General features: G+C 42.0%; 1 protein-coding gene across 7 annotated transcripts in view; it reads left to right on the plus strand.

Moving 5' to 3' along the window:
• The first annotated feature begins 5,860 nt into the window (after positions 1-5,860).
• The window catches only part of ATXN2 (ataxin 2), a 37,805-nt gene continuing 29,501 nt past the window's right edge, over positions 5,861-14,164 (plus strand). For 3 of the 7 annotated variants that reach the window (XM_053473087.1, XM_053473101.1, XM_053473072.1), the window contains exon 1: positions 5,879-6,390. In XM_053473087.1, the coding sequence (XP_053329062.1) occupies positions 6,308-6,390 (83 nt within the window). In that variant the 5' untranslated portion in view covers positions 5,879-6,307. Of the gene's footprint in view, positions 6,391-14,164 lie in introns of all 7 variants that reach the window. The other 4 variants (XM_053473064.1, XM_053473079.1, XM_053473093.1 and 1 more) reach the window with 3 other exon arrangements.

A 14,164-nucleotide genomic window follows, 5' to 3' on the forward strand; every position in this document is an offset into this window, starting at 1 on the left:
CTCCAATATCTGTGCATGTAAAGTATTTTAAGGCCTAGAGCTTCTATCTTCCAAATGGGCAGAGTAAATTAGCCGTATTACAAATGTCAAATAATCTATTTCTATCTAACAAGGACACATACACAAAAGGTTTACACCTACATACAATGCATTGAAGTGATGCGGTCACCATACTTGTAAAATTCGCTCACTTCCATCTTATACTAGGATACATAACTTACTAGGGTCCTAAGTAGCTGCCGGATCAAGTGGTGTGAAGCACAGCACCACTGGACTCAGCAGTGGAAACGTATTCTGTGGAGTGACAAATCTCGCTTCTCTGTTTGGTGGAGGCCAGGAGAACGTTACCTGCCTGACTACATTGTGCCAACCGTAATGTTTGGTGGAGGTAGGATTATGGTATGGGGCTATTTTTCAGGGGTTGGGCCCTTACTTCCAGTGTAGGGAAATCTTAACAAATATTCCTACAGAAAGGGGGGCAACTACATATTAATGTCTATGTATTTCGAATGCGATGTCACAAAAGTCCCTGTTGGTGTAATGGTGTCCATACATTTTGTCCATATACTGTACATTGTTAAGTATCTAGCAGCACAGCTAACTTCACATTAACATTTGCCATTCCAAACTACTCTGCCTGTGTTTTTATTAACTGTGTGTTATTAGCCTCTTGAGTGATGTGAGTGTAAAATGTCTGTGTGCGTTGTTAACATCTTCAGTTCTGGAGTGAAAATCCTAGTGAGTGTTATGGCATAATGTAAACAATGTGCCAAAGTGATAGGTTGGTGTGTGGCACCATGACTGAGATTCATGGCACCCTAAACACCCCTTGAACAGTCTCTGAGCAATATACAATTTCTGTAGAACCTCCAACATTGAAACTCAAAGCCAATATAAACCAAAATATATGGAGCTGCAGGAGACAGGGGGAGCTGGGACCAGGTTCAGACTAGCCATTGGGCATACCTGGCAAATGCCTGGCAGGCCGGTGTCTGATACCACCTACTTTTTTTTTATACCACTCATGCAATTGATCCAGTTCTTTACTGTGAGACTGCCTGCAGGATACACATGGCTGCATGCTACAAAAGTGCAGCATGCATCTCTACATGTATCCTTCAGACAACTGCATGCTGTCATTTGCTGGCTGCTGGCCTTGAAGCACCATGGTCAGTTTGCATTTGCAACTGGCAGTAGGAAACACTCATGTAATTTTTTATCAGAAAAAAAAGAATGACATATTTGTTTCAATCACAAGATCTATTATCTAATGGAGAGAGACAATCCTTATGCCTCCTACCCTTCCTGTAGGGAATAAGTGATCTCCTGTCAATAGGAAAATCAGGATGTTATATAAAACATGGCGTTTCAATTCAATTGATATTTTACTATGAAATCACAAAGGGCCAAAAAAAACTGTGCAGCTGATCTCATATCTTGGTAGTAGCTGGTCTTGTGTCTTAGAATGGTGGCAGAGAAGGTTACCTATTTGGAAAGGTCAATTTTTGAGCGTTTTAACAGAAATTTCCTTTAGAGAGTCTGGGGGGCACAGGTTTCGAAATCAGTTGTGGATTTTGGTAGTTACAATATCTCAAACATTAATTAGAATTTGTTTCCTCACCCAGAATTAATCAACGTGTGCTCGATTCTTGATACTTGGAAAATGTACATATGACACGTATTGTGACCCTTTCTAATGTAGGAATATTTTTGATTGGATTACAAAGAGAATACAAAGAAAATGGAAATGAACCATCACTTTACAAGATTGTGACTAAGCACAGCATGATTCCTTAGCATTGTATATTGGATGTAAACAATTAGCTGTCACCCATGCTAATGGTTTGTTGACCTCCCCCAGCTGACAAAATTCAGAAGTTTTTCACCTGGTCTAGTCAAAATGCTTCAGACGTCTGTGCATATAAAGACGCTATTAATCATGCAACTTTAAAAGATACACAGGAAACCATTATAAATATCCTCCCTCTGTTCTTTTTCATTAAGCAAAAGCCAAGCTTTGTTTCACTGATTCAAGCAAAACTGAACGTTGAGGCACTGGGGGAATACATAAAGTAGGGTATTAACTAAAGTCAAAGCATCGTCTCAAATTATTATATGAAGTCTATATAAAAAGCAGTGAAAATGTATTCTTATTTGAAGCCTTTAATTCAGTTGTACAGGAAACGGAGGTCTGTCTTTGGATGAAATATGTAATACATGTCACCTTTAAGTATAGCTTCTGGTAGATCCTGTTACCAACCTTGAATGATGTAATAGGTGTAAAGATAAAAAAATATTAGCATGCATTATTTAGGTCTCTAGTTAAAGGGGACTATTGGTAAAACAAATGTCCATATAATAGTATATATAAGGCCTTTACCTAAATGATTATCTATGTCTTAGGGACATTAATAATTTGGTGTCTCCCTGGTTCTGCATAAGGAAACTGGATATAACCGTATTAGTCCAAGAGAAGTCTTTAGAGGTGCGTGATAGCTTTTTTGGGCTAACATGTAGGCACATTAGATTTTTGGACCCCAGAGGTCTCTTCAAATGACAAATATATAATGTAAAATGAGCTGTCACTCGTTTATGGAGTTGGGATACAGCAGTTGCCAGGGGTGGCTCTAGCAGAATACAGGGCGTGGAACACATCTAGGGTGGCCACATTTCTAACTGCCAGACTCAGATGGTGGTACAGTATGGCTCCCTATCATTATAGAGCAAGCCAGACCAAGACAACGGTACAGCATGACTCCTATCATATATTAAGCCAGAACACCCATCACTATAAATGGAGCCAGGCACTGATGGTGGTACACCATATCTCCATACACCATATCTCCCATCAATATATACTGAACTAGACAATGACGGTGGTACAGCATAACTGCCATCTCCCAATATCATCAGTTTCGTTTACATTTCTTTTTTTTTCTTTTTTTCGACCCTCTTTCACTCACACTCTCTCCATTGATCAGGCCCTCCGGAGCCCTTCCGCATAAGGACGAAGCTTCCGCATACCATGTGGACAGTCTCTACCCCGATTGGAGCAACAGGACCTGGGACTGTCCCGTTCCTCTAATCAGAGGAGAGCTTATCCACATGGTACAATCCATTACATGTGGTCCCCCTAAGTGCCCCCCTAATATTTCTGCTACTATAGGTAGCACCGGGCCTGAATCAAGGAGACGAAAAGCAGCAGTCAATCACAGTGTTCAGCAGCTTTACATGCAATTAGCAGTTACTGTTTCCATTGATTAAGTGTTTTAGAGATTACACTTAAATGTCTACCTTGTGATAGCTGAAATCAGCAACAGCATGTGATAGAGCCAGCAATATCTGATGGGTTTCATTTCCTGACACATCCTTCATTTTACAAAGACTGTCTGAACCAATCATCAACAATATAACAATACTATAACAATGGAGCAGAGATATGTTAATTGTGAAGGATATTTTTGTAGATCCTAAAAAAATACCTTTCCTCATAATAAACAGGCAACGTATGTTTCTACCACGTTAAAGTAGGATTTGAAAAATGGGACACATTCACTTTAAGTAAAATAACACTGCACTTTCATGTAACAAGTGCTCTTAATTTACATATCCTTCTCTTCCTGACGCTGTTAGTAGGTAACATGTGATGAAATCTCAAGGTGTGTTGCAGAATATCAGCTACTGTAAGAAAGTCATCTCAGGCTGCTTTCATTTTCAATTGAAAAGTCAAGTGACCCCTCCCAATATGTGGCAGCAGGAACATACAGTATATCTGGAATTAAGTCACAATACCAGGTCTATTATATAAATAATAGTAACAGGTTTATTTAAGAACATTTGTAATATATTTATTGGAATACATCTCATGTGTTCCTTTACGGGTGGTTGGGGATCAAACTATGTGTGTACAACTGCAAGGGACCAAAGGACATATTTAGCAACGCAAAACCCTGGCAGTTCTGGGCCAATTGCTAAATCAGAGGCATAATTAAAGGGAGGCTGTAAGCTGCTCACAGTCCACTTCCACCTGAGCAATAGAGATCCACTTAAGAGTTACTCGTCAGCTGGAAACTTAATATAACATTTAGTGAAATGACCCTTGAGCAAGCAGATACCCTGACATATTATGTGAGGTTTTCTCACTAAAGAGAGAGTTGCCAACAGAATTTGCAGGATACTTGTTTCAACTCCCTGAGTTCACTTTGAGTTATCAAGGGCCAACCCATTTTTTTTTTACACTTTAAGGGCTGAGCGGAATATAATGCAAAGTTTAATGAGAGATGATGTTTAAGAAATGTCACAGATTAAAATGTTTTATACAGAGCCATAAAAGCTACTCTTACTGCAGAAGCTCACTGTGGAAGGCCCTTTGTAATATAAAGTGGAATCTGTGAGATGAGACAGCAACTCTGCAGCCAAATCTTTAGTGAATAAGTCCTTTTTTGTGTAAGTACTACATCTAGACCTTATCTGCCACTAATATAACCCCCACGCTATGAATATAGGTATTGTGTTAAGCTCTTCATAAATTGTTGGTGATATATAAATAAAAGATAATAATTATAAAGGCTGATGGTGACCCTAAAAGCAGAGCACAGCCGTTGGAGAACATCACGCTGTCTATCTCAGTGATTTTTCTATATTTGTGCATATTTGCAGGTTTTGGCTAGACCTTGGGGCTAAGCACCCCATCTAACACATAGGTACTTCATTATTGGTGTTCAGAGAGGGCTTTAAAATGCAAGATAGCTAATCCCAACATGACTCTATTGCTTTCCATGGACAGGGCCAGTTCTGGACCAAAGGGCACCCCAGACAAGAAGCTTCTTTGATGCTCAAACCAGTATACTCCACGACCAGTGTAGGCTCCACCTGGTCCAGGCACCACAGACAGCTGTCTGACTTCTCTGGCGCTAAGAATGACCCTGAACAAATGCATCTACAGAAGGTTACATTTATCTGAAATATTGTCATTTTGGTCATTGCTTTGCTTCAAACTTCATAGCGCCAGTTTTGGGAAGGTCCTGTTCTATTCCAGCACGACTGTGCCCCAGCATACAAAGCAAGGTCCATAAAGCCCCATCGAACACCTTTGGGATGAACTGGAACAGAGATTGCGAGCCAGGACTTCTTATCCATCATCAGGGCCTGACCTCAAAAATCCTTTCATGGCAGAACGGGAACAAATCACTACACACGCTCCAAAATCTTTTGCAAAGCATTCCCAGAAGAGTGGATGTTTTTGTAGTCACAAAGCAGGTACCAACTAAATATTAATGTCCATGATTTTGCAAGAGGATATCCAAACAGCTTATATAAACTGCTGTTCAAAAGGTTGAGGTCACTATTAAATGGAGAACAAGGACATTTCTAGTTGTAAGAATTGCAAAAGGGTTTTCTAACGATCAATTAGCCTTTTAACCTTGGGTTAGCAAACACAACTTGTCATTGGAATACAGGAGTGATGGGAGTGATAAGGGGCCGCTGTACACCTATAAAAATATTCCATCAAAATCAGCAATTTCCAGCAACAATAATCATTTACATTTTTGATCCATTTGATGTTATTTTAATGGATAAAATGTATTTTTTTTTTTTTTTTTTACAAAACAAGGCAATTTCTATGCGACCCCAAACCTTTTAACAGTGGTGTATATATACGCATACACCTAAATTAAAGGAAATTGATTTTTTGGTGCTTTTATTTCTATCACAAACAAGCCTCCTCGGCATCCTCCCAGCTCTACTTCCACTTCAGCAGCACAAACCGGTTCACGTGCTACCTTTCTCACTGCTCTACTCTCTCCGCGTATCCTTCCGACTTCCCGTAAATAGTTCCCTGCCAGACGCCTCCCCTTTTACCTATACCTGTTACTGCGGCGTTTTGGATTCGTAGTTTTGATTAAAGCGTATACAAATACATTTTTCTTTGTTTACTTCACCGGTTCGGGCTCCAAAGCTTTGTGTTTTGGACTATAGCAGACACTCGGTTGGCGGATATAGTAACGGTGGTTGGTTGGCTGTATTCTTCCGCGGTCCCGTTCTCCTCAGACTGTTTTGGTCTTGCTCGCCTGTGGCAACTGCGGAGACTTTAGCTCCTCTGGAATAGCATTTACTTATCCCGGCACCGGCTCTGCGCCAAGCGTCCGGCTTTACTTCTGTGGTAGGCCCGGTGGTGATTTCTCGGCGTTTTGTTTTAAACTAGAACTTTTTTACTTGGTTATTTTTTTAATTGAGAAAGAAAAGCGCGTTCCTGTTTTATTTGGTTCGTCAGCGGTGGAGATTTCCAGTTGTTTATGGGACCGTCATGTCAATGAAGCAGGCCGGCAATAACCGAAAGCCCGGCGGGGGCAGCGTCCCGGCGGCTGGAGGAAGACAGAACATGGGCAGGTGGGTGATGAGGGGAGCCATGTTATTAGAAAGGGCGTTGCGGGTTAGGGCGGTGGAGGCTCGGACCGTTGGTTCTCTATGGGCATTACCTTCACAGCTGGCCACGGCCGTGGCAGTTTCAGGCCTTACCCGTCCTGAAAATGAGGCCTGCGGAGCAACGGCCCTTGATTAAATGCCGCATCCGGCCGGCGCATCCCAAGTGACCTCTCCTTACCTTCCCAGCACTTCCTCCGCTGCTGTGTGTCCCAGCACAGCCCGCATACCTCCATTATTAAATGCACATCCAGCCCCCTAACATTGGGCGCTGCTGTGCCGGATGAGTAGCACGTCCCCATTATTTCAGATCGCGCTGCAAGGTAGCATGTCCCGATGACAGTACATAGTGCACGGCGCATGGTCTATATGGCCAGCGACGGGCCTGTGGGGCCTTCCAAGAATGCTGTAGCTTTTTTCCATGTGAGTTCGTGTTGAAGCCGGCATGACGTTAAATGCCGCATGTGTGCTTTATACATGTATACGTATACCGACCGTGGACATGTTGTATAAAGAAGCTTGTTGGCTTTAGGAGGTAGGGGAAGCCGGTAGAGAGGGACGTGCGTAATCCGCAAGCTGTGTGACACCCACGGGATCTGTGCCCTTTAAACATGGAGTGGCATGTCTTGTTACGGAGCATATCGCCCGGATCGTTGTGTTTTACCAGGCGTGGGCCAGTTTGGTTAAAAACAGTAGAGGACAAGATCCCATTTTTTTAAAGCCTGTTAACCCATTGCTTCCCAGAGGTCACATGCTTTCTACCCTCTGCATGCGATGGCTGATTATTTCCCATGTTCTCTGCAATGGGCTCTTGGCAGTGCTGTCCCCTCTGGCATTGTACAGGTTAATCCGCATTGCTCGCCAATAGCAGACAGGGCGTTTATGCCGGCTGCGCATTTTTATGTTTTCTATGCTGCTTCCTAAAAATCATCCAATCCTGGTTTCCACCGTAATATCCCCTCCAAACCCCCCACCCTTTGCCGTGGATCGTATATCCCCCTTCCTCTTTAACAGAAACGATCAAATAAACCTTTTCCGATCGCTCAGAAATCCGCGCGTTGATATCGTCACCTTGTCATACATGTTCCCGGAGTGAAACAATGACACCTTCAGGTCCCTTACTCATAAGCATGTGAATCAGGCCCCCTGTCTGGCGAACAGTAATGGCATTTAAATGTCTCCCTTCCGCAGCACCATCCGCGCTGTTTGACCTTTTGCCGGTTAATTGTACAACCACCGATTTATTTATTTTAACATAGGAATGCTGACATTTATAGAAGTGCGGGCGCAAGGTCAGCCCGATCACTTATGTGAATGGAAACGCACCGCGGCCATGAAGTGTGCCATTGTCCGAGATTGTGTGTGACAGCGGCTGCACTGCCTGTTGGTGCCCGGGTCCCCCCCGTGGCCCCCCCCGTGTCCCCGTGTGCTCGGGCATGGCTTCAGCGGTGACGTTTCTAATGCACACTGCAATATGGCTGAACGTAGACGGGAGGAGTGGGGGCTTCGCTGCATTTAACGTGTTACTGCCTTAGGTTCCTGGCTACAAACACACCAGTGATTACTTGGTCGGAAGGCTCTATGGCTGCTATTGTGCTAAGCCAAGATCTAGTAGGAAAAAGGTAGCAATAATTGACACTTCAATGACTTTTTATTGCCTCTAAGGGGATACATTTTTTTATCAGGGCATATAATAACTTTGTTATTGTTTCGGTTCTATAGGACGTGAATTAAATGAATGTAAAATTGCGTGTGCGTTTTTCGTGATCTGGGGGAATGAATTTTCTTTGCACACCTCTCTTCCCAAGCTAATGACTTTTAGTTTGCTCTGAATCATACAACAGGAAACGAGGAGTGCAATGAAAATAGTTTCCTACCTCCAGCACAGATTAAATGCAAAGTCTTTCCACATCATCGACTTCTATCCATGCGTTCATTTTATAGCAGTGTTTTATCTTTATTTTTTTCCTTTTTAGTGTTTTTGTCTGGAAATGAAATATTTTACCAATCTGGGTATTCAGTGGGATATTTTTGCTCAAAAACTATAGTTGGGCTAAAGCTACTGTGCAGACGTTAGTTATAGGAGTTGCAATTCCTTACCCATGCTACAAAATGTTGTATAGTAGGCGGACATGGTTCATAGTACCGTTCTAGCATATTTTTCTTATGTCATGTCAGTTTTTGGACTTGCCATTGCTCAGTGTGGAAGGCTTGCTAGCCCCGAATACATCATTATATCAGCATATAATGGTTCTAAAGGAAATGTTCTAAATTAATGTTATATTGTTTAAAATTAAAACTCGGGCTAATGAACATAGATCATATTGTTCTCGTTACACTGTAATGCAATGATGCTGATGTGGTTATCCGCTGCATATGTGTGATCTATTCTACCTTTTTAGTATGCATGAACAACTGAAAGCTTTAAACTTCAGGAATAAACCGTTCAGACTTTAAAAAGATGCCCATGTTTATTTTTTCCAGTTTCTTTTGATACTTTAAATCAGGGGTGCTCAAACTGCGGCCCTCCAGCTGCTGCAGGACTACATCTCCCATAATGCTTCTTCAGGTAAGGGGCTGGCTGAGGAGTATGGGAGATGTAGTCCTGCAGCAGCTGGAGGGCCGCAGTTTGAGCACCCCTGCTTTAAATAGAACTTTTGTAGGCTTTTGATAAGTCTCTAGCAGCTCCATAAAGATTCCTACGTTCTCCCGGTAGAATATGAATAGCAAAATAATGGTTTTCTCTTGAGATTGAGGGCACGTTGGGTCTGAAATGAAACAATGACTGAAGGTAAAGTGCAGAGTATAACTTGTGTTTTATTGCATTGGTTCATGCTAATACATTTTTAGTTTGTTTTGGTATGTCAATCAACTATGTGGTATACAGTTAGTTTTCACGACTACACAGCTGAACCCTGCCGTACTAAACAAGCTGGAAGGCCGCTGTAGTGAATGGCTGAGGAACCAATGATTAGCTTCAAGAACAGAAAGGCCAGGCAACAGTGTGCTAAAAACTACAGAAATATGTCTGGCTGTGGAACTGGTAAACCGAAGATGAACCTGTATCCGAGGGGTGGAAAGTGTGGAGAAGGAAATGAACTGCATGTTACTTCAGCTGAGTGACCTTGTGGCGCTGGTGTCGTGACCTGGGCATCTACAGCTGAAGGTTCTTCACCGTGCTGTGGGGCAGTGATCCCAAACACATTGCTAAAGCGTTACCCCCCCCTTGAAGACAACATTGAAGTAAAACACTCGGAAACCAACAGGACAGGCAGAGAGTAACACCATAGAAAACACCCAGCATCTGTTAATGTCTATAAGAAAAAAGATTTGAGGCAATCATCAAAGCATTTGCAACAAAATACTAAAAATAATGTGTTGAGTCGGGTGCTTGAACAATAACATAACACTGATATCCTAAAATGGAGGCAATGTGCAAATCTTTAATGGTTTTCGTTTTTCAATGTAGATGCCCCCAAATAAAAGCTAACGGTGTACACACTGTTTCAATTTTAAATCAAATGTTTTTGAGTACAGAGCCAGATATCAAAACTTGTTTTACTGGCCAGATTTTTCTGAGCTCGATAATCATAACGTCTTAAAGTGACTCAGTTTATAAGCACCACTTTTTGCTCTTCAGATAATTAATGTTTTTGGGCAAAATGTTTTAAGACCGTGTATAGTTTGAAAGAAGTTTAATTCTTTGAGTAAAAATAAACGCAACTATTTGACTTGGGTTCTGCATCCTTTCGTAAAAACATTTGACAAGCTGCTTTGCACCCACAGAAAGCTTTACTTTTTAAAGGGGGAATCTTCACTTGGGCCATGAATGGTTCTATATTTCTTGGTCAAGTTATTGTTGCCAGTTTTATAACTATTCAGATCACTGGCAATCTGTTGGGTTTGTAGAATATCTTGGGGGAACAAGATGGCTGGCTGGTTATTCATAAATGTTCCTGTTTTGCATATGGATCAGTTCATAATCATTTCACAAGTTGGTTTAAGCGATTTACTGGGCAAACTGTCTTTTGCTTTGCACGTCAATTCTCATACTGCATTCCAATAAACAAAAGAATACTCAGTTAATGGAAACATTATATAAAGGGATCCTAATCATTTTCCTGTGGGGGGGGGCTCTGGAGGGGCAATGCTCATGAGATTAAAATATGTTTACAAATGTTTTTAGTTTTTTTATGGTTCTTGGTTTTTTGTATGTTTACATATTATTCTAGCTGTATTATTGTAGCCCAGTCTGCTAGGCCTTGACTCCTCATTATACTCCATTGTAGTAAACTGTAGAATGTCTCAGTCTTAATCCCCCAACATGACACCTTGACTATTGGCAATCTATAGGGGAAGACCTTGCATTGTATAATCCAGACTTCATTCAAATTGCCATAAAGAATCGGCTCAGGGAAAGCCATTCACAATATCACAGCTGACAACCGCGTCAGCCTCCATGTCTGCAGTCAGACGTCCATTAGAGCAAAATGAAAGGCAAGTTTTTGTCCGCTAAGCTGCATTACCATATACTATATTTTATTTCTCTGAGTTTCCTTCCACGGCACTTCCCGTTTAAAGATGTCTTTATGTACATGCATTTTGTTGCATACCTCTTGTAGTTTTGCTTTTTGCTGTGATGACCAAGGCTTTTATACTGTATACTTGTTTCTAAATGTGGACAATGTGCTTGTGCAGAATCCTCTCCTCGATGGTGTGTTGTGTGTAAGTTTTACTCTTAACACACATTAATCAGAGCTGCTGTTACCTGAGGTTCGTCGTGGCAAAGCTTTCCTTGATGCAGGTGTACACACAACCTTTTACGTGCAATTAAACAATGTCATTTATTTTCTAATGTGTTAGTAATTTTCTTTGCGGCTGTAACTTGCCGTTACTACGGTTACTTTAATTTATCTTTGAGTTACCGCTCGGTTAGATGCATGTGTTCCACTAAGGTTGATGGAGTGGGTTTTGATCTGTGTACTGTGCTATTCTAGGCTCTCTCTGTTAGTCCTCTGTGGGTGATTGGGCCTGTTTGAATACGCTTCTCTGTATGATTGGACCGGCAGCTTTTTACGCACTGTAAGTTCTTTCAATTGTATTTAGCTACAGGAAAGACTCTACACAAATTGAAGATGTTAGTAAGGCGTGTTGGGGTTCTAAGCAATGATTATTTGAATTTCATCCTGCACTTTGTTGATGTTTCTTAGCACAATTAAGTAAGATTGTGTAAAAATAGCATTATTGTTACATTGGAACAATGCTCAGAGCAGCTATGCTGGATGTCGATGACAGGGAGATCTCTTAAGAAGGATGTAATATTTTGTCTCCTGTCTTTGAGGTAATACCTGCATTCTGAAGAACGCAAAATGTCCCAGTGCCTTAAGATTAGTGTTTGTGAAGTGCAAGCTCCATCACACCAGTTGGACGCTACCAGGAAAAGGTTCAAAACTCATTGGCTTTGTCCCATAGACATCAAAGGTGCCAGTTTTCTATTAAGAACTCCATGCACCGCTGTCCTGTATGGGAGATGTTGATTTCGTTTGCGCATGCTGTCGCTTCAACACATTAGTGTTTCCCGTAGAACAGGGGCATCCAACCTGCGGCCCTCCAGCTGCTGCAGGACTACATCTCCCATACTCCTCAGCCAGCCCCTTAGCTGAAAGAGCATTATGGGAGATGTAGTCCTGCAGCAGGTTGGACACCCTTGCCATAGAAACTAGTTCATAGAGCTCTTGGATGTAATAGTATGTCCTGTGAAAAAATTAAGTGGCACGTTCCGGTGCATGTTACACACTATCCGTTTGTGGTGAAGTCGATGAGGTAGTCCCCAAGGAGCCAGCCTGACCCCCAACAAATCACATGTACCGCGTGATAGACGGTGTTTGTAACAATTGGCTTTGTGGCTGCCTCTGCCTCATTTTATATTTTGCTGTCAATACGTAGTGTTTAAACTTAAAATAACTTCTTAATTGTGCCAATTGCACACTAATATTGTTACCCAAACAAAAGCTTTGTACAGGAAGGATATGCTTGCTTTTTCTTTCTCAATTTATGTATGTCTTGTCAATTGTCCACCATAAAGGAGCCGCCAGTGTCTGCTGGGAAGCAGCTGATGCCGTCAGTACGCCATCAGTCAATACAACCTGCTACATATTACAAAATAGTTGCTTTCTAGTTTGCCTTATTAACACTGTAGAAAAAAGATGTAGATATATATAGATATCTTACATTTCCAGAAGCTAATATATAAAGTTTGTCACCCCCCTCTCATTTTAAGGTGATGCTCCAGAAAAATATCCTACTCTTAAGATGGATATCTCGAAAAATATGTCAATAAAGTATTTCAGTACATTAAATACTTGGAAAATGTATGATCTGTTTAATAAAGTAATAATGATTTAGTGAAAATATGAATCCATTTAATAAGCTGGTAAATGATACATTTATTGATCACGTTAATTGATAAATATTACTTCGCTAAATAGATTGAATGGAGAAAAATCAATTCAATGTTCATTAAATAAAGTTGATAAATGCATTAGTAAATTATTTACTCATAAATGAAGCTACCTGAAATGAAGCTCACTGTGCCTGTCCTTCATGCTGGAACAAGTGTGACCCCCATAGCATGGATCCATCAAGCAGTCCCCTGCTCCTCTCCATCTCCCGGGTGCCACTCACCCTAGGTTCACCCTTGACACACACACTCATGGTAATACCATACAGTAACAGACCTGCTACCATACAGTAGTACACACATTCTAATACTATATGCTGACATATACACTCATGCTAATGTCATTCGGACACGCACACGCACACGCACACGCACACGCACACACCAACCAACCATGTGCCCGTTCATGCTAACACCACGAGTGCACACTTTTGAACAACTCACATACACACTAACACTACACATATATAAACTATACAAAGTTAATCGAACGTTAAACACAAATACATATTGCATCTGTCACTACAATATGGTAGACACACTGACTCTATACCCCCCACCCCGCTCATCTCTGTTGAGCAAATTACTTCTACTTTTTTTTTTTTCTTTACACGTCTGCCTAAAACTTTTGCACAGTGCTGTGTGTATATGCATAGATTCTTCCTGAATTTGAATACCGTATTTATCGGCGTATAACACGCACTGGCGTATAACACGCACCCCCATTTTTGAACAAAAAAACTGAACAAAAAAAACTTCATCAGAATCACTGCTATCTGGGAAACCACACACACACACACACACACAGTAAGACACACTCACACTAACCCCCCTTCTCAGGATCTCCCCTCTCTCTCCCTAACCCCATCCCGGTCACTTACCTTCAACTCCTGTGTTGGAAGCGTGAGGCGTTTGTCTCGGGTGCCGGCGCTTCACTGCTGAGCGCCGGCACCCGAGACAAACGCCTCACGCTTCCAACACAGGAGTTGAAGCGCTGAGGCAGGCTGAGGCTGAGGCAGGCGGCGTCGGCCGCCAGCAGAGGAGTCCTGGATTTCTGTCAGTCAGGGGGGCCCGAGAGGTGCCGAGCGGTCGTCTTCAGCAACCGCTCGGCACCCCTTGGGCCCCCCTGACTGGCAGAACTCCAGGGCCCGGTAGCAGTTGCGACCCCTTTAGTTCCGCCACTGGCTCTAGGATTTATCGGCGTATAACACGCAGGTAGGGTTTCAGCTTAATATTTTAGTTAAAAAAGTGCGTGTTATACGCCGATAAATACGGTATTTG

The sequence above is a fragment of the Spea bombifrons genome, chromosome 1 (assembly GCF_027358695.1).
Source record: "Spea bombifrons isolate aSpeBom1 chromosome 1, aSpeBom1.2.pri, whole genome shotgun sequence".
Taxonomy (NCBI): domain Eukaryota; kingdom Metazoa; phylum Chordata; class Amphibia; order Anura; family Pelobatidae; genus Spea; species Spea bombifrons.